The sequence below is a fragment of the Podarcis liolepis genome (assembly GCF_965112155.1).
Source record: "Podarcis liolepis genome assembly, chromosome: 11".
In the NCBI taxonomy this organism is placed as follows: Eukaryota; Metazoa; Chordata; class Lepidosauria; order Squamata; family Lacertidae; genus Podarcis; species Podarcis liolepis.
The window spans coordinates 41,051,726-41,079,692 of NC_139565.1; the positions used below are offsets into that span (position 1 = coordinate 41,051,726).

A 27,967-nucleotide genomic window follows, 5' to 3' on the forward strand; every position below is an offset into this window, starting at 1 on the left:
GTCTCCTGAGGGTTGCGCAGAGCTTCCTGAAGCCTGGAGAGCAAGAGGGGTCGCTGCGCACTGACCCCTCTCGCTCTCCAGGATTCAGCGAAAGCCTGCATTCGCCCCATAGGACGCACACACATTTCTCCTTCATTTTTGGAGGAGGAAAAGTGCGTCCTATAGGGCGAAAAATACGGCATATGTTGCTTAGGGTGGATGTTATCTACCCTCTCATACAAAAGCTTCAATTTAAACACTAAACAACTTTAGACCCATTTATTATAATAGTCTTAAGTTGTGTTGTAGCCATGTTGTGTTCATATGTTGTGTTGTGTTGTATAAGTTGTGTTGTAGCCAAGTTGTTTTCAGCAAAAACAAACAAAAACCCTACAGAGTTGCCAAATCTGTTTATATGAAAACGTGAATACATTTATGTAAATAAATACAGTGGGATACATAATATTCCATTAATGAGTACAGGTGAGAGATGAGTCCCGGCATTCATCTAGGGCCGCACTGTTGGATACCTCATTGGATTCATGTCCTTACAATGTTTGTCCATTTAAAATGCCCACATCTGAATAAGAGTCATTGTTGTTTGGGAGGTCTGTTCCTTAATCTTCTTCTCAGCTCATCATTCTCCTCCAAAAGTTCATCTAGCTTCCTTTTCAGTGTTTTTGGACTATCTGTAATATGGTAATGATGCTCTGTCTACAAAAAACAAAAACAAAAAACAACTTGGCGTAATGTGGAAGAACACAAGCACCCTGCAGGATCAGGCCAAAGGCCCAGCTATTCCAACCCTTCTGTTCACACAGTGGCCAAAAAGATGTCTATGGGGAAGCCCATAAGTAGGACCTAAGTTCCATAGTACTCTCCCCACTTAACTATCTGCTGCAACTGGTATAGAGAGGCATGCACTCTCTGAAAATATATAACCACACTAAATCTAATGCCTTCGATCCAGAGATGTCTTGCACAAGAGGAAAAGCATTTTTGCCCTTGTTCAGCAGCCCTGCTAAACTCCACCAATTTCCCTGTCTTGCAGTAGCCTGCCTGCCCCATCTCACACAGATACTTAAAAGTGATCTAATCCAGGAGTAGATTTTGTGATTGACGGAGGGATCTGTAGTGGGGGGGGGGAGGCAGTGGTGGCAGCGAGAAGACAAAAAAAGAACCCTTGTGGAAGAAGAGATCTACTTGATCTTTTCTACATCCAACTCACAATGTTTCTGTGCATCATAATTCATTGAGATGCTTGCTTGTAGAAATCATGGAGTATCATGGAAAGTGTTTTTAACCTTGTTGAACACCTCACCTGCATACCAAATTTTCCAGTCACAAATGAATTCAAGAACCATCTTTCTTGTATGTCACACACTATTAGATAGCAGTGGTGACTTTTCTGTAGTGAACCTGAATTTACAGAATTTCCTCCCCAGGCAATCTGACAGTCTATTTCACTTGTCTTCTTCCAGAGACAGATAAACCTCTTTTTTTTGCTCCAGTATGCTTTGGGGTGATAAAGATCACAATCCTATGCATTTTTATCCAGAGGTTACTTAGTTTCTATGTGAAATTAACTCTTCCTGCCCGCCCTGCATTATTATTGCCTCCTGTTCCCTCCCCCTCTTTTTGACCTATCCACTTTTGATATCAAGAACAACGTGTATTGTTGTGAATGTAGACTACTTAGACAATTGCTTGTCATATTCATCAAGATAATTTTAGAGCTGTTCTGCTGAAGTTATGAAAAGCAGGCATCTGTTCCCTGGGAACAGGAGTAAGAATGTAATGAATAGCTTCTATTCAAAACATTGGCTGTATGCTAGCAGCTGAAGAGTATTAATTTTTTTTAATGGTTAAGGGAAAGACAACAGATCTGTCTCTCTCTCGGCAAGCACACAGTAAATTCAGCTAGTGCTGTGAGATTATTTTATTTTAATTTTTATATTTATTTTTGTATCCTGCCTTTTTCCTAGTCCAGGACTCAAAATGGATTACACAGATAAAATAGAAAATGCTAAAAACCTAGGGGGGAAAATAATTAAACTGTAATTAAACACTAATGCAATTACAATAATATAAAAATATCCATTAAAAACATCACCAGTAAAAATATCACAACACCAACCCTTTCTTCAAAAGCAGTCAATAAATTCGAGTCTCTGCTTCTACATACCCAAGCACAACATTTAAATATAATTTTGAACTTTAACATACATGTTCAATTTAAAGTCCTGTTATTGTGCGGAATGCCCTGATATCTCATGCTTCCTTAAAGATTTAATCTGAATCATAATTTCAGGATTGGGCCAAAACCTTCCTTGAAGCAACTGTTTCTGCACTCAACATTTACAATCATTAGATTCTGAAGAGGACTGTTGACAAAGTTACTGCTTTTATACTTCCTGTGAGGGTATACTTTGCACTATATACCTCAGTGGGGCTTATCTTTGAAGAAAAGCTATTCAGATCCACTTTATGCTCTTTGTGCTCAAGTGATTTTTGTGAATCACTAGCTGGTGTCTACAGAAAGAACCAAAAGTGGTTAAATCATTGATAGAAAAGTAACTTTTTGTGCTTTGCTAGGTTTTAAAGATAGATTTTCATTTCCTTGCTTTTCTTCTTTTTCTCTTGAGCAAGAAGAAATCAGAAATCTTACATACTGATAAAGATGAAAATATCATGTTCATGCTATAATATATGCACCTGTTCTGGAAAAAAAGAAATGTATAGCGCATTAATTTTCTTTTCATCATAAACAAATGAATAGAAGCTCCAATACTATTATGCTTCTAGGCATGGGTCTGGCTCCAAAGAGTGCGTCCTTATTCCTCAAATGCCACAAGAAAGATTGTTGTATCTGTTTTGTGGTTGGATGTGACAAACAGTACTTGGATGTCCTTTACATAACTGTTACAAATAATCTGTGGAATTTGGCTTACTACATTTTCAGTCCAATCCTATGTGAAATATTCCACTGTACACAACCATTGGCTCACTATAATTTCCACACATGCAGAGATTGGTTCCAGGAGCTGCCCAAGACATTTTGCTACCTGAGGTGAAGGATAAGATGGTGCATTCACCATTCTGTGCACACTAGACTTGTAGTTGAATTTTACTTCAGCTCTGGTGATGGAGCAGAGTCTCCAATGCACCCTATGGCAGAAAGCTAGCCTATTAGGAACTGCAGGGCAAACACAGATACTCTAGCTACTTTCTGCCTCTCTGAATTTGCCACCTGAGGCAGCTCCCTCACTCTGCCTAATGGAAGGGCCAGCCCTGATTGGTGCAAATCAACATGCACTGAAATCAATGGGAATTTTGCAGCAATATAACTTCGCAGGGGCTATTTACCTTAGCAATTTTTCCTTCAGTATGCTGAATATACACTAATTACAACAGTAATCCAGCTAAAAGTAAATTACAATTTACACAGCAGTTTAACAATCCACTAAAGTAAAGGTAGGTAACTAATCTCCACAAAACAGATAATTCATTTTGCCTTTCTGCTTACAGTTTGCATGATCTGCTGACTGCACATCTCATTTTTGCTGCCATTTGCCTTGACAAGAGTGAGGTCAAGTGCTCCAGCCCACTTGGAGTTCTTTCTTCGTCTTTTTGGAGCGTGTATTTTCTAGGAAACAAAGAACAGCTCCTAGGAAGTCATTGAAAATGTGGTGACAATTACATTCTGAAGTTCTGCTGTTTGAATGGTATACTTATTTAAACATTTTCTATCCCACCTTTAGAGAACAAGACCCAAGAAAGCAGCAGGCAGCAATTAAAAGCACACACAGAGACAAAATAAAATCACAATAATGAAATATAATTAGCTAAAAATGGAAGTGAATAGCAGCACGACCCATAGCAGCAGCAGAAAAAAGCCCCCTAAATTAAGACCAGACACTAAGCCAAACAGGAATGTCTTCACTAGTCACCTGAAGGCAACAAGAGATGAAGCTTGAATGAATGGTCCACCAAAACTGAGGACCAGTAACAAAGAAACAGTATAATAAAATTAGAATATCACACAAATCTCATACCTTAGAAGTGTCAGGAAAGGAAAATATAGAAGGACAACTTTCTTCCTTGAGGAACTTCTTTCCATTAATTTCTCTGAAGCACTCTGGGCTAAAATGCTGAGAACAAATCATGTCCCACTGAGATGGCATCCAAAGTTTGCCACTAACAGGGTCAGCTCAGTGTACTGACATGGCCCATTCTTGCTTTCTTGCATTATCCTTGGGAAACCTTGTTATGAGCAAATAAAACCCAAGTATTCTTATGGTAATATTATAAACAACCACATTTGGAACAAACATACAGAAAGTGTTATGTACATGTGGTTGCCAGGCTAAATGCTCAACAGCCCAGCTTTGGGGGTAGTAAAGCTTCAATCCTATACACACTTACCTAGGAGTAAGCACCACTGAACTCAATGAGACTTACCGTATTTTTCGCCCCATAGGGCGCACCGGCCCATAGGGCGCACCTAGTTTTTTGGGGGAGAAATAAAGAAAAAAAATTCATTTCCCTCCCAGGCGCGGGGCTGGGGCGGGGGAAGCCCGAGCTTCCCCCGACCCCAGCCCCCAGAACAGGCTGCTCTCCGCAAGCCGTGGGAGGGCTCCCGCGGCTTGCGCAGAACTACCCGAAGCCCGGGGCGCGACTGCTCAGCGCGCCCGGGCTCCGGGATAGAGGCAGCTCTCCACAAGCCGTGGGAGCCTGGTGGGAACTCCCGCGGGCTCCCAAGGCTTGCGGATAGCTTCCTGAAGCCTGGAGAGCGAGAGGGGTCGGTGCGCACCGACCCCTCTTGCTCTCCAGGCTTCAGCGAAAGCCTGCATTCACCCCATAGGACGCACACACATTTCCCCTTCATTTTGGGAGGGGAAAAAGTGCGTCCTATAGGGCGAAAAATACGGTACTTCCAAGTAGAAATGTATAGGACTGTCAGAGGGGTAAACAAATTGGCAGCTGGAGGCCTGAATCATGCAGAAGGAACATTTCCCCCCAATCTACAAAGTAAGTATACTCATTTTTCAAGTGCTGTGCACAAAATACCCCTGTGGCAACCCTGGCTATCATTCAAAGCACCTCAGGGTGCCATGGCACACTGGCTGAAAACCACTGGTGTAAAATGTTCTTCTATGGGAATGCTTAGAACAATTGTGAGCAGATTTTAGACTTGCAGCATCTCCTCACCCCACCCCTGAACCCTGAGATCAATCAACTAGAACCACATGCAAAACAGTTCTAGTTTTCAGACACATTTTAAGAATGAAGAGCAGAGTATTTCTGAGCACATGCACAGCCCAGAATGAAAATTCACTCCTGGATTTCTCCCAGGTATTATTTGTTTCAGCAGCTTAATTTTTGACAGGGAGGAAACCTTTAAGACCTTGCTACAGTTGGACAGTTGGGAACCTAGGATCTATGGTGAATCAACTATAGATCTGCTAACAGATCTTATTCTGCCTTCTGCCAATCTACTGCCTGCCTGACATACCTTGCCTATATTCAGTGGAAAGCTGGAACATAATATCTTTCCAATACATACCCACATATACTGGATGTAGAAAATAATTATATTTTAATGAAAGGTCCTCCTGGATTTTGCTGGAAAGAGTCACAAGTGGGATAGTGCATTTGGGCGACACATCCTTTTTGTGAACTAATGAGAACTGTTCCTCCCAAACATCCCTGCACAATGTTCCGCTATGGAATACTGCTCCATGCTGGTATTAACACAAGTCGTCCAAAATAAGACTATCAAAATTTATTACCACATTTCTACTCTTACATAAATCACATTCTTGTGCAATTTCAAGCACAGGCGTGGCAGCTAAATTAAATATCTCCACAACATGCAACAGGATCTGGAGTAGCCTGCAATGTTATTTTTGGAGACACTGAACAATATGCCTCCTCCAAACATTCATTCCTGTGGGCAAATGCCTAATAGCCTGCAATAACAATGATAATTAATAAAAGATCACTATGCTCAGGCTGTTCACGCTTACCTGTGAAAAGTTATTCCCTGTTTCCTATTCAACTTTGTGTCTGAATTGGTGCAGTTATATGCTGCACAATATTTCACCATGGTAATTCTACTTCAAACTGTTGTAGAAAAGAAGAATTCTAAGCAGCAGAGCACATGGAAAGAATACACTAGGATGAAAAGCTTCCGTTGGAGAAGGTGCTGCAGTTCATTTCCACGTAGAAGGCTGAAAGAAGGGAATGAGAAAAGTATTTTTGTCAAAGAGTTAAGATTAAGTTACATTCTTCTTTTCAACATAGAAAAGCATACCAAGAATGATATCTAATTGTATCGTACTGCTTGCACAACAGATTTCCTCTTGTGCAAATGGGACTCTCCCCCTCCCCCTCCCCCGCTTGCATCTTCCCAAAAATTTGCTCTCCAGAGCAAACTGAGGAAACAAGGTAGCTGGAAGAGGCAGGAAAGAGAGGAGAAGTTCTGGTGCAATGTTGGATCTTCATCCAAAAGACAGCATTACTCTTTTTGACAGTTATCATTTTGAATCAGAATTTTCTGAATTTTAAACAGAGATGACTACTTTATTGAACACTTACAGCACAGTCCTAAACATGATTACCCAAAAGTACATGTGTGCATGTGCAAAGGCTGAAGGCCCATTCTTGTACGTATTCAAGGGCAGAATCATAGAGCAATAGAATTGAAGAGCATTTGTTGTGGGTTTACACACTCTTGCAATACTTGCATAGCTTGCAAGTATTAAGTATTGCATCATTATTATCAACACATCATTGTCACACACATCCTCTTTCTGGGATTTGTGCATATGGTGTGTGTGTATGCCACAGTGTCTATATGGATTATAAGGGTTCCAAACCATGGTGGGGGGTGTGCAAGCTCCCTACCACCACCACAATGATTCAGTGTCAAAGGAAAGGTCAAAGGAGAATAAGCAGCCTTAACCCCCACTCCCTTTTATCTCTCTTCCAGAACAGGAAGTGGAAGGGCAAGAGGAGGAGAATCCTTCTCTTTGTCCTCCTCTCCCCAACCTTTCCCTCTCCCAGGGAGTCCCCACTTATTAGTTTCTATTATGCGCTTTTCAATTATTTTTGTGTCACTCACTCAAACAATAACATGAGCACCCTCCCCACAATTATGCAGAAAGAGGTATTACTCCCCTGGCTACATTTTTGAGGAGCTAATTCTCTAATTCAAGGGCCATTTTCTTCTCAGCACTGGAAAATGCCATTCTTTGGGCAAGTCAGAATGTGTTCTACATTAAATGCATTTAGCTAACAGCCATTCAGAGTAAATAGTAACAGGCTTTAATTTAAATGCAGCAGAAAACGCCAGATCACATTTCTGTACTGTTTTTGAACTGCTGAAATAGCAAAACCCATCAGCCAAGAGAAATCAACTATATCCATTTTGCAAAATAAACCATTGAAAACTCTAATCCTTTCTTAAATGTACATGTACTGAAGGTAACAGAAATGAGAGCAGTGGCACATTCCATATTTTTTATCTAAGCTTCAAGGAAAAATGCAAAATAAGCTTTGTTCAGCGTCAGTGGGTCACACCTTTTGTTCTCAACAGCTGCCATGAAAGTATCCATATGGTTTTGAATGCAACCAAGGGGGTGATATTATCCACCTCAATAGAAAAAAACAAGTGTTGTGACTTCTGTGAACCCACTCGACCAGTGATCTGTTTAAAGAATTTGCAAGATCCATGACTGACATGGTCTCTTTCTTAAAAAGCTCAAGTCCGTTGCAGCAGTCCACTTGAGAGCTTTGCTTCAAACCCTAAGATTCACAAGGATGGCAATAACAGTTGCCTTCACCTCTGTGGAATGACTAGCTATTCTTGCCAAAAACTGTCATATTCACCACAATGGGCAAGGGACACATCTCTCTCCAACACGCCCTTGCTCTAGCCTTTTCTCCACTGTGTTCTGCATTAGCAGAAATTCCACAACTTCTTGAAGCTTCCTTAAAGCTTGAAATGTCTAATTTGAAGCTAGAGACAATTATTCATATACTTGTCACATGTATGTCTCCTCCTTCCTCCAAGGAAGCAAGCATGGGGTTAAAATACTTTATACTGGCTAAGCCAGAGTTTCCTGTTACAATCTAGTTTGCCAGCAGGGAAAACTGGCTAAATCCCTCTGCCAGAGCACAACAAGTGATGGGAAAGGAGAGGAATGCATGGGTATATGGACAAACATCCAAACGCAGCCATTATGTATATTTATGTGGACTTTCCTTCCTGACATAGTTCTGCTGTAAATACATTGCTTTTAAAAGTGTTTGAAGAAGGTTGACTAAAGACAACAGACCGGCATCACCCCATCCCAAGCGCACTGCCAATAAGGCCGGAAAATACACAGAACAGCTTCTAACTGTACTTCAGCACAGTATAAATAGATCCAGTCTCCATGCTTATTATTGCAAACAGGCACAAAGACACAGCCAGAATTTCTAAATGTGTTTGGAAGAATGAAACTAGACTTCCCTGCTGCAAGAAAGAGCTGGAAGTGGTGGAATAGCCAAGGTAAGAAGGTGTCCTACTCATTCTATGAACCAAAACATCTGGTGCTACATCTGGGTTGCTAGGTGGCATACTTCTTGCAAGGTACTATTCTCCCCCACGGTTACCAGAAGTAGCAGCATTTGGAACAGCAGCAGTAACATCTAAAGCCCCAGGAATTGGTATGTTGCATCATTGTCCCTGCAGAGCCTTCATCAGTTACCACAACCTTAAGACAACAAAATTCATTGCTATATTATGTAACTTTGTGAAAAATTAGTGCTTGAATTTTGCTTCCCCCCCATTCCCCATCATTTCCCCCCTATTGTATCACATCTGTTAGATAATGCTGTGTTTTAACATCTTTGTACAGTGCCTTGGAAACTTTAAGTGCTTAATAAATAATGTCCAATGCCAATACGAATAAAGGATGGTTCAATGTCATTTTGCGTTTGAAGTAAAGCTTGAATTTGTGGTCCACGTTTCAATACTTTAACAATGTGGCTTATAATTCTTTCGTAGTTATGTGCATGGCCAAAATCGTCCATTAATCTTAGTATGGTTTTAATTCTGTATTTAAAAGAAAAAAAAGGTCCATCCATTTTGAAATCCTTGGTTGGCAGGTCTTCTGGCACACAACAAACTATAAGGGCACCCCAAACTCAGTAAAACTGGAATATGGTTTCCCAGGGTAGGAAATGCCTTCTCCCTCCTGTACCCCAATGGCACTACGCAGTCTCAGTAAAAGCCATAGATAATACCTGGGAGAGTCAAAAGAGATCATAAGAAGATATGGCTAGGAGAGGGGAAAGGAGTAAGAGAGGGATAACTTGGGCAGAAGCCTGCAGAAAACTGCCATTGGCTTGAAGGAATTCTGGCAGTAATGCCATGAAAAAGGAGATCAAGATCTGGAACCATTCCTTCCTTCTCTCTGAGGCCGGACCTTAGGAAAGGGATGGGGTCTTGTCTCTTGACACTTGGGAGATGCAGAGGGAGGTCAGAGATCAACCCTGCTCTAAGCCTAGTGTTATCATCACCCCAAGCCTGGGGTCTCAGGAGAAGACAAGCCCTTTTCAGTGGGCAGGCCCTATAGCAGAAGATTACCTTAGACAGCTCCATCTCCTTGCTGTCACAACATGGTCCCAATGTTATCTAAGGAGGGAAGACACACCAGGCAGACTAGACTCACTGGGAGCTTTTCACGGTGCTGATATTGGAAGCTCTGTGAATCTCTCTGGAATGGCAAATTCCTGCTGCTACTGTATTGCTAACTACTGAAGCTCTAGATTCTCACCAAAGAGAATACCTAGTACCAAGAGACAAGAGTCCACATCTTTCATGAGTACCAACCTCAGGAAAGAGCAGAGGTAGCCAACATGGTTCCTTCCAGATGCCATTGGACTCACAGCTCCCATAATTCCTGTCCATTTGCTGTGGCTGATGGGAGTTGCTATCCAATAATACCTGGAGGACACCACATTGGCTACCCCTGATTCAATGACAGAACTGGCCACTGTCTCCATGCTACAGGAGTTTTGAGCATTTCCAAAGTACATCATTAAGCTAGGGAGAGATTTTTATCCCTTTCTTTAGCTCTCTGGGCACGCCAGAAGACACAGGAAAAGGACAGAGCTGGTGGCATCTGCAAATATTAAGGTCAGCCAAAATGTGCAGACCCCAGAAAATAACCACAGGGGCAGCAAGACCCCACACAGCAAAGGTGAAGTACCAGCAACACTCTTGCAAAGTGAGCAGGCACTGGATTTCAGGCTCCATATATATTTATACTACAGGCAATAATGAAATAGAGTGCTAACGTCCATTCCCATTCTACCAAAATATAGAGAGCTTCTGATACACAATTCTAGCTCTTCCCCCACACCCCCTCATATACCTACACATAATAAAGCATCTTCTTCCTATTTACACAGTCATCTCTTCAATTTGGAAAATACCCGCTGATTAACTTAATTTTATGCATTGCCTTTAATATAATTTTGCCTGCAATATATATTGTGCAAATTAGGACAGCAATTCCAATCGTCATTTCTGCTCATGTATGAGAGTTGAGACATTAAAAAAAGATCATTAGCCTGGAGGCACATTGCCTCATGCTGTGATCACTTCCAGAAGTGGGAGGGAGGTCAGCTCAGGGCCAGGTGTATTCCATGTCAGGTAGTCAATGCATAAAGACAGAGTTCAAAACACCACACAAGAATTCATCCAGCACTTAACTCAGCAGATAAGAAGAGATTACTGCTTCCAGCAATATGCCTGGAGGCTAATGATTTTTTGGTCTCCTTCTTCTCTTTCATATGACTGCAAATGTAACATGAGGAGGAATTAAAGACCAGCAGCACAATTAATCTGCATTTACTGTATCTCACTGTTTTTCATTAAAGGCAATGTATGAAATGAATTTCAGTCATCCCTTCTGGCAAAGCAAAATGCTTAGACCTCAAGAAGCCTGAAGAGGCCAGTTTGCATTAATCTAGTAGTACCAAAGGGCCTTAAAGCCTCTTGGCAATTATTCTCTGCTGAAGTCCTCCATTAAGCCCTGGGGCAGAATATAGGTTAGTTCAGTCTTTAGTACATAACTCAAGGGAGCAGAATAGCTACATCTAGGGAAACTAATTTACTATTGAACTCAGCTCGGTGCCAGGCAAAAGCGTTCTTCTTCTCCCAAGCTTTTGGCTAATTAAACAATCTGTTGCCTTTTAAAATTTTGGCTGATTAACATCCGATACCCTTTTAAATGTGTTGTGGGAAGAGGAATTCTTCATTTGCTTTTGTTCTTATTTTCGTTTTGCTTGTTACTATGTTACGTATTTTTGTGTTTTAATATTATAAACCGCCCTGTGATCCTTGGATCTATTTATTAAACAGAAATGCAAGCAAGCAAATAAATAAATAACTACGGCAAGTCCCGAAATAAAAGACTCACTTTTTAAATGGAATCATCAGTCACATGGGCCAATCACCACCCTGCTAAATAATTATTATCACAAGGTGCAACTCCCATCAGTATCAGCCAAATGGACAATGGTCAGGGATGATGGGAGTTTTAGTCCCAACAGCATCAGGCGGGTGGGTCACAAGTTCCCCAACCCTGCAGCAGAGCCTGTATACAAAGAGGTTAGTGATTTCACACTGTAGCCCAGCTTCTGAAAGGCCCTCCATTTCAAATCCTCCTTTGGGCACAGGTCTGGGCCTGACAGGTGTACAGACAATAGCACACTGTCCAATAGCAGTCATTTAAAAGCTATTTCCTTTTGTTGCTACTGCCCAGAGGGGACATACTGTATAGTGAAACTTCAGTCATGCCTTCTGCCTGTACTTTGTAGAGTGCTGGGCCCACACAGACTAATCCACAAATGAGTTGCACCAAGTTGTTCTCAATTATTCAACACAACTCTAGGGAGACCTATGCAAACTTATTTGGCAGTAAGTCCCATTGAGCACAGTGAGACTTGATGGGTAATGCAGATGAGGATGATAATGGTAATAATTTTATTACTTATACCCCACCCATCTGGCTGGATTGCCTCAGCCACTCTGGGCGGCTTCCAACACATACAAAAACCATAATAAAACATCAAACATTCACTTAGTCTCTAAATGAAATGAAATAATAATAATAATGAAGATGATGATGATGTCACGGTCTCCTTAAGAGCTTGGACTTTGACAAGGAAGGATAAGCCATAATAGTAGTAGCGGCAACAAAGGCCATGGAAGAGCAAGACTCAGGCATAGGCCTTTAACACTGGGTCTGAGCCAAAGCCTGTCACATCAACGGAGACCCAAACCCTGAGGTCCTCAAAGAACTGACCATCCCTAGACGTGGGCTCTTATGCCTTCAGTCACCAGATCATGAGCACAGGAACTGAACCAGGAGGAAACTAATGGGAATGAGATGGTGTGCTAGGCCCCAGGCCAGGAGACTGGCCCTTTAAACTCTGTATGCTCCAGGAAAGAGAAGGCTTGAGACTGATAAAAATTGAGGTTTAAGGGCTTGTGGGAGGCTTGGAGCTCTCCGTGGTGCTGGAGCCTTGGCCTTTACTTGCATTGCTCTCAGGTGAACTGGTGTGCCTTCTGGGCTTCTGGTCAAGGTCAGGCCAGAACAATGACAGCGTTTCTCCTTAAAGTAAAGTGCTGTCACTGAGGTGCTTTAAGGAACAGCCTCACTCCCTTCATGACTACAGAGGCTCCAAATGGTATGAAGCGATGCTATATTGTGCATTCTATGGCTGCACAACACATTGGGGCATTGTTGTTGTTTTTAAAATAAGATCTAACTCCCAATGTCACAAAAGAGGTTTGGCTGGGTCTACTACAACTGTAAGAAATACTACCTATTGCTGTGCAAATGCTGCAGATCTGTCACACATGGCTGACAAAGTGCTGATAAAGCACTCTCACTTTACAAGCTGGGGGTGGGGTGGGGGAAGCACAAGAAAAATTTAATTTTCATGGCCCTTCAGAAAACACTCACCAACATGCCATTGCAGGGGGAGCTGCATAACTCATCCAGAAACAAGGGGGATATTATTCGGCAGGTGGAATAGACAAGATTCAAGAAATTATGCAAGATAAACAGTTCATGAAGAAGCATAAAGAAATAATTCACTCCTGGGGATGATTCTTTATGGATGCAATAGCCTAAAATTCATACCTGATATAACTTCACTAAATTCAACAGTGCTACCCCTGAGATTAATCTGTAGCAGAAAGATGCACACGACACAAAAGATTTTAGGGACAATAGATAGACTGAAATTCAGCCTGAAAGATTCACTAACGAATTATGGACCAATGGAATACATGCATAAATTGTAAAATTATATTATTTGTATTTAATGACAGCAAGATTTGCCCAGCTTCAACACTTCCAACATTTCCCATCTGCACTGTGGCCTCAGAACAAGTCTTTGTTTGAGTTTATTATTTTACACCTAAAATTTTGACACCCCCCCCCCATATCCTGAGCTCTTTTTCCTATAGCAGCATTGAGTACAGTACAGAAAGGCAGCATTTTATACAGGATTAATACAAAATCTGAACTACTATGGAAGGCTGTAATGAATTTATTTATAGGATTGTAATGAATTACATATTGAGTCTGTTGCCTCAGTATTGGCTTCCACTGTGTGCTTTATGGTATTGAAATGCACTGAATATTATTTGATATTGTATAATTTTTTTAAACTGTTGTTTTATTATTGTTCCACTTTTTCATTTTATGAGCCACCTTGGGGGGGTATTTTTTAAACTGTCATAAAAATGTGTCCAATAAAATAAACAACAAAACTTGTTTTCCATTAGAACCAAATGAAAGTTTATTTTCAAAGTACTGTAAAACAAATTACTACATGTATTTGGATTAGTTTTCAAATTTGGGTGATCTGGGTTTTCTTTACTTTTCTCCAATTATTGCCATGTTTTATAATAAGGGTGGGGAACAGGATCCAGCCAGTAAGGTGGATTTTGAGCTACCCTGCCCTCTGGGAACCACTCTGATAAGTGGGTGGGGCCACCCATCCATCAATCTTCTGGTGTCACTATGACAAGGCATAAGTATTCCACCAATGTTTTCTAAAATGAGAAGTTTTTTTTTCTGAGTGGACCCAATATATCACCAATCCCATATCTGCCAGACAACCGGAACATTCTATTATAGTTCAAGAATATATCATAATGGCTGAATATTGTAAATACTGAAACGCAAATTTCCTAAGTCCTTTTTCTTTTATGGGAAATCTACAATTCTAAACATACAACAACAACTTGAGGTTCTGTTGAAATCATAGAATCATAGAGTTGGAAGGGGCCTTGAGGGTCATCTATTCCAACCCCCCTGCAATGCAGGAATCTCAACTAAATCATACATGATGATCATCCAACCTCTGCTTAAAAACCTCCAAGGAACGGCTCCAAAGAAGAGTCCATTTCTCGCTAATATAATCAATAGCACACTCTCTCTCTCTCTCTCTCTCTCTCTATATATATATATATATGAATGACTGGATTGTGCTTTTTGTCCTGACCATCATCAGTTCACCTTAATGAATACGTCTTGTCAGTTGGCGGAAACTTGGAGTGGTATTCAACTAATTTTTACCATTTGAAATGAATGAACTTTAATTAGTCATGTTGATTAATTTCGGTGGGTAAAGCTGAGTAAATCACCACCCTTATATTTTATCATTTATTTATTTATTTATTTATTTATTTATTTATTTATTTATTTATTTATTCAATTTGATAGTCGCTTTTTCTTGCCCAAGCTTATGGGAATACAGCAACTACCAGAGTACTTACAAGTCACACTAACATTCTCTTAGCAGTCCTCTCCTGCAGTTAGCTTAACAGATACAACCCAAACAATTCCCTTATGAAATGCTCACAATAAAATGTCAAGTAACACACCCTGTATTCTGCCACAACACATTTACACACTGGACATCCGTATGCAATCCAATTCTGTGCATATTTGATCCAGACATGACAGAAGTGTTCCTGGCCAATAAATCAGTTTGCGCAGGAAAAGGAAACCAGCCTAGTTTGGATGGTTTCTCACGCCCACTGCAGACTCAAGGATTAGAGTTTCAGGGTGCTCCTGGTTCCAGTATTGCTTTGAGATTCTAGGTGTTGCTGGGTCACAACTCCCATCATCCCTGTCTGCTGGGCATGCTGGTTAGAACTGATGGGAGTTGGGAATCCAACATCTGGAAAACCACAGGTTCCCCAAGCTAAGAAAAATTCAATTACCGGTAAGTGTTTGTAAGGCAAGAACCCTAGGTGAAATCCCATTGACTGAAGAGGGATTAGTTTAGAGTAAATAGCAAATGCACATGGGGTCATGCTTTCACAATCAAATTGAAAAGCTTAGGATAAAAATCCTTAAAATATTTTCAGGTATCCTTCCTCCTTTATAGAAGAATTTAAATTCTATCATGATCCTTAATGCTATCGAGCCACTCTGTGCTCAGCTGGGTTTGCCTTGCTTTGTCTTATCTTTCAGCTTAAATGGTCTTATTTACTTTCACTACTTGCTTCTATAGCAGGTGTTCTACATCATTTACTACAATGTCCAAGATAATGAATTTATTTATGAATAAAAGGAATTTCAGTTTGCACAGCACAAAGTAGCACTCTGGGAAATCTTTTTCCAAAGGTATCTGCCATGGCTATTTAACATTCTGCTGCTGTTTTTAGGCTACATTTTAAATACACAGTCATAAGAACAGTAGAAGGTATACCTAACTGCCCAGCTTATACCATGGTAAAACAGAGCATGAAGGCTGATTCAAAATATAGTTACATAGATATAAACTAGTGAAATCAGTGGGGAACTTTTTGATACAAATACATCTGCTCAAGCTACACCTTTACAAGTGTTGGTGTGGTGCTTCTGATAAAGTTTAGAATAATTAACATCTAGCTTATTAACAAATAATGTTGAAAGCTACTTGAAGTACTACACAAACCCTTTCCGTGTGTGTGTGTGTGTGTGTGTGTGTGTGTGTGTAAACAAGTATCTATGGTATTATAAGCAAACAGTAGACTTTAAATCATTTGATTTGTTGTAACGTTTCTGCATTGCACCTTCTGAGAAACACCTTGTGGCCAGGTTTAGGGACAAAGGGACTTTGTGATTCCCTGCTTTTTGAAAGAAATCAAGAGTAGCTTATCCTGCGAACCCAATCCTGATTTATTTATTTACTTGTCTTGTGCTATGTGTAAATTCAGATTGTAAACCTGCTGAAAGGTTCCCCAGGGATATACATTTCTATACGAATTTTGCATGTATGTGTGTATAACATACGGGAGCGTCTTTTTTTAAAAAAAGAAAACTGCTTGGCAATTTATAAAATGCTGCTGTTGTGTTGATTCCTTGGGTCCAGTTTCTGCCTCCGCAACCGGCGGGTGTGCGGCGGGACTTTAAACGGTGCGCAAACCCAACCGTAGGCACCATTTCACCAAAAAGGAGTTCAACGGGTCTTCCTCGCAAACAAACCCCAGCCCTCTCTGGATGAGGAGCATCCTTCTCCTGCAAAAGCCCGAGAGCGACGTGCCCCGCCCGCCTCGCAGGAGCCCCATTCAGGGCGCGGGAAAGAAAGGGCGCCGCTGGCGAGCGCTTCGCTACTGCGCGGAGCGAACCTACCGCCTTTCCCCGGAAGTTCCTCGCTCCAGATTCCGCTCTGGCTGCCTTCATTCCCCTCACACACGCAATAACCCCCACAAAGCAATGGCGGCCCAGGCGCGCCTCTAGCCACGTGACCGCTCTTGCGGATTCAACATAGAGCTATATACTGTATGTGTTTCAAACGGTAGCCAGCTGCTCTAACAATCAGACACCCGATTCCTTTCCTCCCACAAACTACAGGGGGTGGAAGAGAAAGCTGCCCGTAAGCAAACCACGGAGAAAAAAAAGAGACGCAGCAGAGCGTGTTTTGAGGATTGCTGGGTAACACTGCGCTTCCCATAGAAGCAGCTGGCAGGCAACTCTGAGGACACGATGCTGGAGTAGATGGGCCACGGGCCTGATCCAGCAGGGAGGCAATTAGGTTTCTCCATCTCCGCCTTGTCAAACGATTGATTATTAATTGATTGCTTTTATGGTCCACCTTTCTTCTCCAAGGAGCTGAAAGTGGCGTGCGTAGCTCCCCACTCATTCAATCCCCACAGGTGGGTTACGCTGAGAGGCTGTGAGCGGCCCAAGATCACCCAGTGAATTTCGAGGCCAAGTGCGGATTTGAACCCTGGTCCGATACCACACTGGCTCCAGAGCAGGATTAGCCAAAGCAGGAGGGTCTTTGTAACCCAGATCTTATTTGCGTCAAAAACTTTTAGTTATAAGCACACAAGACTATGGAGGGCAAGGCTTCCACGTGCAATTAAGTATTGGAACGTGGCTGGGAGCGGGTTTTGGCCTTTGCTCCAATCTGAGAGGTGTTTTGTATGGAAGATTTTTGACTGACAATCCAAGCCTGCCTCAGCCCTCACTCTTCTAGCCACCTCCAACACGGAGATAATGGACCGTTTGCCGCAACAGAGCCAGCCTTAAATAAGCCATGTGCACATTTTGTACCTGAAACAAAGCTTGCGAGTGAGAAGCACCGTACCTGATGCTTTTTGTTTCTTGGTGGACATGCTACGGTCTCATAATCTAAGCAACAAATAAACACCCCCACCTCACTTCTCCACAATTTTCTATGGGCAGCTCTCACTACCGCTCTCGGGAGGCGAATCGGGTCTACGGGAACCCGGAAGTTCCGTCTCCAGACCGCGGGGCGATTTACAGCTTGCATATGACAATAAATCTTGCGGCGAGCATCTACTACTGACCTTTCTAGCCGACTGCACCCTCTATGATCGCTCAAGACAACAGAGTCGAAACGGAGTGGGTGTGTGGACTTCCTTTACCCTCTTCCTGCTTCCGGTTGGAGGGGTGAGCGAATATTTTAGCCGGGGACGGGGGGAGGGGAGGGTTGCGTTGGGCGATTCCAATGGGAGGAGGCATTGTGGTTGGCGGGAGGGGGGCTTTGAGGCATGAGGGGAAAGGGGGCGCCCGCGTCCCCTGGCGCTTGACGAGGCTCCGCTGAGGGAAAGGGAGGCCGGGCATCGCCGGGTGGAGGATACCCGCTTCCTCTGCTAATCCTCAGGCCAGCCCGCTTTCTGAGGCCGCCGGGGGAGGAGTCTGTCCTTTCCCCCGAAGGAACCGGCAGGAGCCCTTCCCGGTCTCGCCTCCGGCCCTCGCGCTCTCCGGCCAACCTCTCCTGCTTCGCGCTCCGCCCCTCCCCCCACGCTGCGTTCTTCGCGTTAACGGCCGCCCCGCGCAGGCAGAAGCCCAACAGGTGTGGTTTTTCTCAGGGCCGGGGGCGCGCCTACGTCTTCCCAGTCACGCGGCTGCTGCCGAAGCGTTTCAGAAGTTGATAGTGGGGCATATGTGTTTTTTTTTTTAAGAGCAGCAGCCGTTTAAGATTCGTACATGACATTCGGATAAACTGCTGCTGCTGGCTTTGTGCTCCTTTTCCGTGTCTTATTCTAACGCCTGCATTAAGTCTTAACTGCATTGTCCCTGTCCGGGGAGGTTTCCGTTGGTCCTGCTAAAAGCATTCCCCTACAATTAACTTTGTGTTTTGTCTCTACGAAACCAACATGAGGACCTGCCTATGCGTCTAGGAAAAGCGCTGGCAGTCTTAATTTTAGAAATGTTCCAGTGGCAAGTCTCAACTGTAAAGCAGTGCTGTAGTTGTTAAATTACATAGGGTACCCTTTCCCTCCACACCTGCAAATATGTCCTTAGCTACTAGTCTTGGTTTTGAATTCTAGATTGTCGCCTTGGATTAGAAATCCTCTTTTGTGGCCCCCATCCCCATAGGCTTGTGGAAAAAAATCCATTCTTCAGCCACCTTGAGTGTAAATATGAAAAGATGCTGAGGGGGTTGGGTATACATGTAAAAGTGTTTGCCTCGTGCTTTTCTAGTAACAGTCTTATGTCAAACCAGCTTTAGACTGCAATCTCTTCTCCTTACTTGAGAGTATGCCTTGTTTAGTATTAAGTCAATGTTGTACATAGGGCTTAAAAAGGTAAAGGGACCCCTGACCATTAGGTCCAGTCGTAACCGACTCTGGGGTTGTGGCGCTCATCTCGCTTTACTGACCAAGGGAGCCAACGTAGAGCTTCCGGGTCATGTGGCCAGCATGACTAAGCCACTTCTGGTGAACCAGAGCAGCCCACGGAAACGCCGTTTACCTTCTCGCTGGAGCAGTACCTATTTATCTACTTGCACTTTGATGTGCTTTCGAACTGCTAGGTTGGCAGGAGCAGGCACTGAGCAACGGGAGCTCACCCCCTCATGGGGATTTGAACCGCCGACCTTCTGATCGGCAAGTCCTAGGCTCTGTGGTTTAACCCATAGTGCCACCCGCGTTGTACATAGGGCTTACTTCTGAATAAATATGCATAAGACCGTGCTGCTAGTCCTCAAGTATTCAGTTGCAGTTCTGAGCATGCATTGTTGTTTACATCAGTTGCTCCTAACTTTCGAATAGAAATAGTTGGCTAGCAAGTCCTTCTCCAAAGCTGTTATCTATTCTTGTTTAGAACAGAATAGGACAATCATGTGCTTCAAATAAGTGTATGCTAGGAGCAAAGGAGGGGTATTTCAGGTGTACTTTCATCTGTCACTGTGGAGATTATTGCTGACAAGTGGAGGCTGTGTCCACGATGAAGAGTTAGACTCAAGTAACAGAATTTCAATTCTCCATACAGATATGACCCTGGGGCAGTCTTATGGAATTGCTGTCTGAGGCATGAACTCACCCTAGATGTACATGAAATTGGAGATAGAATTGAAAGCTTAAAAGAATTGTGTGTGACAACCCTATGAACTGTAAGACTTCTGGTAGCCATTTAGACCAATCCAGTTTAGTACAGGCTCTCCTTTTCCCAAAAGACCTGTAATGGTTGTCTTTTCCAGGGGAAAAAAACACTATGGAAAGAAGCTAGCATCCATTTATCTTTTCATAGCAGAGTGCAAATGTTTTGCCTAAAACAGCTGTCATTAAAACATTGCTTCTTGCACTAGCCTCAGTGGATCTGATTCTCTCTCTTTATTCTAACATCTTGATTGCGACAGATGGTAAATTCCAAAATGTGAGAATTGCGCATAAATCTGCCACATTTATGTATGAAACGCCAGCTCCCATCAGCCCGTTGGGGTGATGGGAGTGGTAGCTAAGCAACATCTCAAGGGTCACAGGTTCCCTGTACCTGGCTTAAAGCCTGATTCATGTTTCCAAAGTGAGTATCTGTATTTTCTGCACCCCTCCAGTAATAGTAGGGTCAGAAGGAAGGTCTTATGTCAGCCCTCCAGCTTGAATGTTGTGCAGCCCTTTACAACCAAACATGCAAGTATTGTTTAAGTTTGGATTGTTTTATATTTTAATAATCTGAAGTTACTTTATCTTTTTAAAGGTGATTTCCTTTTGTTCTCTATGACAACGGTATCCCGTTCTGTTGCGTATAGTTAAACTGGAGCTTCTTTGCCTCTTGGGTAAGTCTTATTTACTGGTACATTATATTAATGTAATTGTAAAAAATAGGGGTTGGTTTAGAGGATACCTGGGATCCCAGTGAAATTGATGGTGTGGTCATGGCAGCAGAAGAGAGAGATGAAGTTAGCAAAGCCGTTTTACATATGCTTAAAAGAGAGATATGACAGGGCAGAATTCAAGACCTTGGATGTGCTTAAAAGGTACTCTGCAGCTCATCTTGCAGAAGAGAAAAAAATAAACTGAATCTAAGATGAGCTGCTTCTGTAACTTCCTGCAGAAGCATGAGAACTTTTGTAGCACTGCAGGAATTCTGGCAGTAGAATACTGCTTGTAGCTATCCTTCCTTTATTTGTTTCTTGAATCCAACCCATAATGCATTCTCATCTGGACAAGGCATTGACCAAAGGCCATGATCCAGCTGTAGTCCTGTGAAACAACTGCTGGGTGCTGAGTGCAGATGTGTTCCTATTTGTGTCAGTGGCTTATGATAAGCAAACAATGCAGACATGGATGTACCACTGGCATGAGAAGAAGGCTGCTTGCCTTCTATCACTGTGCCATTGAGAGCGTGCTCACTTATGGCTTATGTGTGTGGTACGGAAGCTGTACTACCCAGGACAGGTTGGGGTTGTGCAGAGTTGTTAAGGCAGCAGAGAGCATTGTTGGCTGCCCACTCTCCACCTTAGAGCAGATTTATGCCACAAGGTGCCATAGGAAGGCACTGGACATAGTAAAAGATCCATCGCATCCTGGTCACTGTCTCTTCGAGCTCCTGCCGTCGGGACGGAGATACAGGACGATGAAGACAAGAACGAGCCGTCTTAAGAACAGCTTCTTCTCCAGAGCGATCTCGGCCCTGAATGGGAAGCCTGGACTTTGAAAGTCATCTAATCTTCCTTGCTGTATTATACTGTATTGTTTTAATTAGTGTTTTTATAGTTGTTTTGATTTTGTGTGGAGTGTCCTACCTGGGTGGATGGAGCAGCCAAGTAATTTCGTTGTCCCCGAGAGGGGGCAATGACAATAAAGATATTTATTATTATTATTATTATTATTATGAAGGTTCATCCGTCAATAGAATTAAGTGTCCGGATCTGAAAAGCATAGTTAACTACTGTGTTTTCATTTCACCATAACATCAATTTTATCTTTTGTGGTTTAAAATACAGTATTGGCATTAACTATGAACAAGAAGTGTGTAAAATTATTAAATTTTATGAGGAAAGAGTAAAGTATTCATGTGACCCATGGAAGAAGAATTTCAGGCAGTCTGGTCCTGTGAATCATCGTAAGCTGCAGTGATGCAAACATGGTTATGGTAGTTTTAAGTACATTGCCAAATTCTGTTCTCTGTGGAAATATTTCCTTACCTGAGTGGCTTGCTTATTACAAGGAGTGACCAGCACAGAATTGTGCCAGTTCTCCTGTAATCTGAGTGGATGTTTGCATGTTATATTAATTATTTTATTTATAACCAGCCTTTCTCTCAGTGCAGGACCTAAGGCAGTTCAGAGCATAAATTAAATACGTACATAAATTGCATTAATTGCATGAATACAATTAAAAATGCTCAGTAAATATATATATTTGGGGGAACCAAGTAACCCTTAAAGAAGTCATCCCAGTTTAGGATGTTGTGTTTAAAGGCCAGAGATAATCCCATCTACCCTTTGCCCCATAGCATGGTACAAATGTAGTTACAGTATATGTTACTAATTGGTAGCAGATACCATAGCAGGACTGTTAACTTCTCTTCCTGGAGTCATTTCAAGGCTGACCTTGAACTAAGGAATGAATATTTCTAGGATTCCTTCCAGTAGCACCTTAAAGACCAACTAAGTTAGTTCTTGGTATGAGCTTTCGTGTGCATGCACACTTCTTCAGATACACGTGTGTATCTGAAGAAGTGTGCATGCACACGAAAGCTCATACCAAGAACTAACTTAGTTGGTCTTTAAGGTGCTACTGGAAGGAATTTTTTTATTTTGACTATGGCAGACCAACACGGCTACCTATCTACTATTTCTAGGATCTCCATAATGGATATCACCCAGTTTAAATAAATGTTAGTCAATTAAACAAATGGTTAAATCTCCATGAGGAAAAACCAATCATTTTAAAGAAAGAAAGCCTACTTTGTTTTGAGATTATGCATGCATCGTAGCAAGCATGATCTTAGAGGAGAGAGTACCTTTTTTAAAAAGAGCTTTTGCCATCCACAGTTTTGGCAATTAAATTTGCATTATACTGTATATACCTAAATTAATCTGCTGACCCATTAATTCAATTGTTTAGTGTATCTAATTGTGTCACCGCTTCTTTTTTAGGATTTCCCCCAATTAGGTGGCAGGAAAGATGTTTGATTATATCAAATCTTGGGCTGAATATATTGTGGAATGGGCTGCAAAGGATCCTTATGGATTTCTTACAACAGTGATCCTGGCTCTGACACCTCTATTCTTAGCAAGTGCAGTACTGTCATGGAAACTAGCGAAAATGATTGAAGCCAAAGAGCGAGAGCAAAAGAAGAAACAAAAGCGCCAGGAAAATATTGCTAAAGCTAAACGAACAAAGAAGGACTAAGATGTCAATCCTACTGGACAGAACTTTTCTCAAAAAGGCACTGTTCTTAAATTTGCATCTTTACATTGTAATCTTCAACAGAGATGGATGTGCATAAAATTGAATATTCTTGAAATGACTTGTTTTTTACTTTGTGTTAGTCTGTGGTAATTCATTAGGACTTACTTCCTAATTTAGGGTATATTTGTACACTACAGTACATGTCTAAAGTGTCTTTTTAAAATTATTGTTTCATTGATTGAAAACCTAATTACTTATGATTTTATAGCATGGTAAAAAAATGTACTGTTTATTTTCTACACTCTTTTCTACTACAGACTTAACAGGATAGCTTCTTTCTACTGTGACTTATTTCAATATACCAGACTCTCCTGATTTCATTGTAAACGTCAGTATTTTCATCTTGCAGCGATCAATTCATTTGTTGGAACTTGTACTACCTTGACTATGGAATCTTACATGGTAATTAACATTCTTACAGAAGTGTATGTCTGCCCTTTTTCTTTAGTGTAAATGGCAGTGGTGTTTACTGGGTACCTACTTTTTTTTGAGGGGGGGGATGTGAAATATGACCAATAATTGGGAATAATGACTGACCATGGAAATGAATGTGATGTGGAAGTGGGATGTGAACACATAGGATTATTAGGTGCAGCTTCATTCTTTTTACATTAAGAATAATTGTGTATTTAGACAGAATCCGGTGTACCTCCTAACTAAACTTAGTTCTTGGTTCTTATTTAAAGCATCAATCCTATTGGCCAGTGAAGGTGCCCCACAGTATCCGTTCCTCCTAGGCAACATAATACCCCAGCTATTGAAAAACTGGTTTCTGTAATAAATTACACCCAGTACTTCCTAAGTGCCATGACACCTTTTGTATTATATCACAACTGTCAAAAGAAAAGTGAAGAGCGTTGGCCTATTGCACAGCGATGAGATCCTGGATTGTCATCAGTTGATAGTATTTTGCCCTGAGTTTGTTATACTGCATTGGTAACAAGTGACCATTGTCCATTATCTTGAGCAATGGTTTGCTGGTATACATAGGAAACTGCTTTATATGCAGTCAAACCATTGGCCAATCTAGCTCAGTACAGTACTGTGTTACGGTTTTGGAAAGGGGACATTCCCTGGAACCTTCTGCATGCAAGGCAGATGCCCTACCACTGAGCTACAGCCCTTTCCCAGTGTAAGGACTGATAAGATTAGAGAAACCTAAAGCTTCATCTAGTAAATGCATTAGAAACACAGCCTCGCAGAATTGCGTATGGTTCCCCCCCCCAAATGGTTTAGGCTATGCCCATGTTGTAAATATTACATATTGCTCTTGGCACAGTTAAATAATGCAACAACATTAACCTTATTTAAATTTCTACTTTAAATAAATGATACTTTAAAACTGGCTTTGTTAATCTGTGAACCTATTGAAGAACAATGAGCATCTAAATTGTAGGGTAGGCTTATATACGTTATCTGAAAAGCACGCAAATTATTTTGCTCTGGGTCTATCACATTGCACTTGGACATATTATTAAGTAGAAACATGATGGACAAAGCAACACTGTTTGATTCTAAAACATAAATCTTTGGTCTACTTTCATGAAAATAAAATTTGCTACTTGTGCATATTATTTTAGCATATGAGAAGCTGTGAACTCATGTGAGACTGCAGTTCATGTGTAGCCTAAGTAAAAGCTTACAGGAGTTAACTCATTAAGGGTTCACCACTTGTGAGCCAATAGTACAAACGCACATGGAAATCTTGCATAAGATTAGTAAATAATTTGAAAGTACTGACATCAGTTTAAGTGATATAACAGCACTAATGTTTCTTAATTTAAACCTGAAATGAATGGAAAATGTCTCAGAATGAATTGTAGAAGGTAAACATTTAATCTGGTTTTACAACTTAATACCAGTAGCTTTGTCTATTTCCATGAAATCAATTCCACTAGTAACGTAAGGAAGCTGCAGTGTTTGGAATCCGAGCTACCATTTCTAAAAATGCTGCTGAATTTTCAAATGTATATATTTACTGTGTGCATAATATCACACTTCAACAATAATCAAGAAAATAGCATTCTGCTCTTTTGCTTATTAACATAATTATTCATCTAATTTCTGATGGTTTGGCAATGGGCCCCTTACTTATTACGGATACTGTCCTTGGGGGGCATCCAGGATCCAGGCTGAAAAGTGTTCGCTGTACTGACTGGATCTTCTGATGGCTCATTCTTTCCAAACTGAGGGGCAGATGCATGGCCTTTAATCTGAGTTTGAAGTGGTTCTGCTACAAGCCCCTCTTCGTACTCTTTCACCTGCAGGAGTCTCTCCTTTTCATAAATATCTTCAATCTTCTTCTTCATTTCTTCTTTATAATCCACATTCTTAAGAATTTCCTGTGAAAAATGCAATAATGCATTTAAGTGACTGAAAGAAACAGGTGAATGTCTCACAAGGCAATGATTTAAACAAAGTAATTTTTAAGGCAGAAGTCAAAATCCATTCGCTGGAATAATTTCACTGTTTTAATTGAATGAGTCTGAAAGTATATTTTAATTCTAATATTTATATACATATCAAAATGATTTTTCAGTATCAATCTCTCACAATGGATAAAAGCCCTATCAAACAAAATGAAAATTCATGAGATAAGCTACTAACACTGAACATGTTTCTCTTCATCACTGGGTTTGCAGCCAATCCTTTACATAAATGAAACACAACAAAACTTCTTTTTTAAAAGTATCTTACTTTTTTTGTATGACTGTTTCACATAAATGTGGTTCATTTGTATAAATTCAAACACATTTGCAAAAATTATTAAGAGGAAGTTAAAATTATATTGGCTGGGTTTCATGACCATATAAACTATAAGAAATATAAAATGTGTAGCATATCGTGATATCTTCTCTGCAATTTGATTTCTATGCTAGGTCAATAATCTAGAAAGAACCAAATGGACTTCAGTAGAGTTTAGATATTTCAACATAGAGAACAGATGTAAAAGCTTAGCACAAGGCAGTGATAATGGTCCCACTGGAACAGAGGGGGATTAATTGCTAATGATCTGGTTAATCGACTTCAGCAGGTCCCCTTGGCATCATGCTGAGATGAAGTCAGTAAAGCTATGAAGGTATCTAAAGCACCAAAGGGTTTGGCAACGTAAGTAGTGAGTATTCTAGAAATTAAGTGATACATTTATATATAAAAAGTGCACTTTCTGGATGCATGCCAATGGGAAATAGCGCATAGTATTGTAAAATGTGGCTTCATATTGATCACAGTGCTGAAGATATTTAATTCTACTGGACCCACTTAATTATCAGGAAGTAAAAAACAAATACAGTGCTTTTTTATGATGCTTTCCACCCCAAATTAGTCCAGACATCCAAGTTTCTCTGTGAGGTAGGGAATGCTCCCTCCATTCTGTCTGAGGCATCACAGGCGAGGATGGTATCAAGTGTTTGCATAAGGGGGAAATGCTTTAGTACTGGTATTTTCAAGGGTTTCAACTTGCAAAATGTGTCACAATCTAGTACCACACATACACATTTTTGGGGGGATAGGGTGGGAGAAGGGAACAGGCTGAAGCAACAATCACTTGCTTAGAACCATTTACTTGAGATCATGGGTACTGCAAGATTTGAACCAAAGAACTCTTGGGCTATAGCTCCCATTCTTAGGGATAACAAAGTCTCAAGGCAGTCCCCTCTACAGACACTCTACATCTGCTTCGATTCAGCAAAATAACTCCATCATGCAACTTCAAACCAAGACTTCATAATATATGTACTGTTGCAAAGTGCCTGCAATATTACAAACAGATTAATAAAAAAAACTGGTGCATAATGATAATATTTACTGTAACACTACCAAAAGAATAGTGTAAATATGCTGACTTCACACCAGTTCAGTAATTTTCTGAGATAGAAAAAGGAAAGGGGGTTGTAAACAGAACAAGTATATAACATAATTTCACAAGAACCTAGACAAAGTGAGGGGGAAACTGACTACAGATAATCAAATGACTCTTTGCCAAATATAAGCTCAAAAGAAAACCAAATTCCCATATCAAAATGAAATTGAGATTGCAGAGTAATGAATCTCCATTATCACAATGTAATAAACCTAACTGTGTATCTAATGCTGGTTGAAAACAATTCAATTGACTTCAATTAACTTACTAATTTTTCTAGAATAGAAAGGTCAGGCCCTTAAGGAATACAGATATTTGCAGTAACATTTGGACTATGGAGAGGAGGAGGGAGGGAGGGAGAGGTGACATTGACCAGATAGCTACAGAGAAACAGTGCATATCCAAACAAACCCCCAGATGACATTTTATTTCATTTTATCTATGTGGGATTTCCAGTCAAAGTCACAAATGCATGATTGCCAGACAGGCACATTGAGGGGCTGGCACTCAGAGAGTTACTGAATCAATACAGAAGGGACTGTATGAGATCACTTCCTTAATGCTCTGGCAGGAATTTCTTAAAAAAAGAGATGATCTTATGTACTTCCTCCCTGGACTACATTGTTAGGTTAGGACCATTAGGTTACCTTTGTTACTCTTTAGATCAAGGTGTGTATGTATTGACTGAGTTGCTGCCTGCTTAAGTTGTAATTTGCTATCTGAAGTAGCATTTATATAGTCTGTCACCTCTGTTTCATATAATAAACCAAGCTTTCTTTATTCCTTTGTTGTGCGAAATTCTTGTGGGTATATGGTTAACAGTTATTACATATTCATAACATGCACACGTCATAATCCCAGCAAAAGATCCCAAACCTCTCATT

General features: G+C 41.1%; 3 protein-coding genes across 5 annotated transcripts in view; 1 reads left to right on the forward strand and 2 right to left on the reverse strand.

Annotated features, from left to right (window-relative positions):
- Positions 1 to 372: 372 nt before the first annotated feature.
- On the reverse strand, positions 373 to 18,002 carry LOC310688712 (THAP domain-containing protein 3-like). Its single transcript, XM_083465555.1, is given in 7 exon segments — positions 373 to 689; positions 2,391 to 2,511; positions 3,506 to 3,625; positions 4,035 to 4,190; positions 4,194 to 4,242; positions 6,009 to 6,212; positions 17,864 to 18,002. Coding segments are annotated over 6 exon segments (645 nt in total). The 5' UTR covers positions 6,089 to 6,212; positions 17,864 to 18,002; the 3' UTR covers positions 373 to 570.
- SMIM15 (small integral membrane protein 15) lies at positions 17,906 to 27,863 on the forward strand. 3 transcript variants are annotated; one of them, XM_083465575.1, is made up of 3 exons: positions 17,906 to 17,964; positions 20,498 to 20,577; positions 22,906 to 27,863. In XM_083465575.1, the coding sequence occupies exon 3, from the start codon at positions 22,934 to 22,936 to the stop codon at positions 23,159 to 23,161; it is 228 nt and encodes a 75-aa protein (XP_083321701.1). In that variant the 5' UTR covers positions 17,906 to 17,964; positions 20,498 to 20,577; positions 22,906 to 22,933; the 3' UTR covers positions 23,162 to 27,863. The 3 variants fall into 3 exon arrangements, with proteins under 3 accessions (XP_083321701.1, XP_083321700.1, XP_083321702.1); XM_083465574.1 differs by lacking the exon at positions 17,906 to 17,964 and adding an exon at positions 18,229 to 18,372 and having other exon boundaries at positions 20,499 to 20,577; XM_083465576.1 differs by lacking the exon at positions 17,906 to 17,964 and adding an exon at positions 19,972 to 20,324 and having other exon boundaries at positions 20,499 to 20,577.
- Positions 25,035 to 27,967, reverse strand: part of NDUFAF2 (NADH:ubiquinone oxidoreductase complex assembly factor 2) — a 43,362-nt gene continuing 40,429 nt past the window's right edge. The window contains exon 4 of the mRNA XM_083465558.1: positions 25,035 to 25,563. Coding sequence (XP_083321684.1) covers positions 25,309 to 25,563 — 255 coding nt within the window. The 3' untranslated portion in view covers positions 25,035 to 25,308. The remainder of the gene's footprint in view (positions 25,564 to 27,967) is intronic.

What these genes read in the sequence shown, in the direction of transcription:
- SMIM15 (XM_083465575.1), top strand. Translation starts at nt 22,934, where the DNA reads ATGTTTGATTATATCAAATCTTGGGCTGAATATATTGTGGAATGGGCT.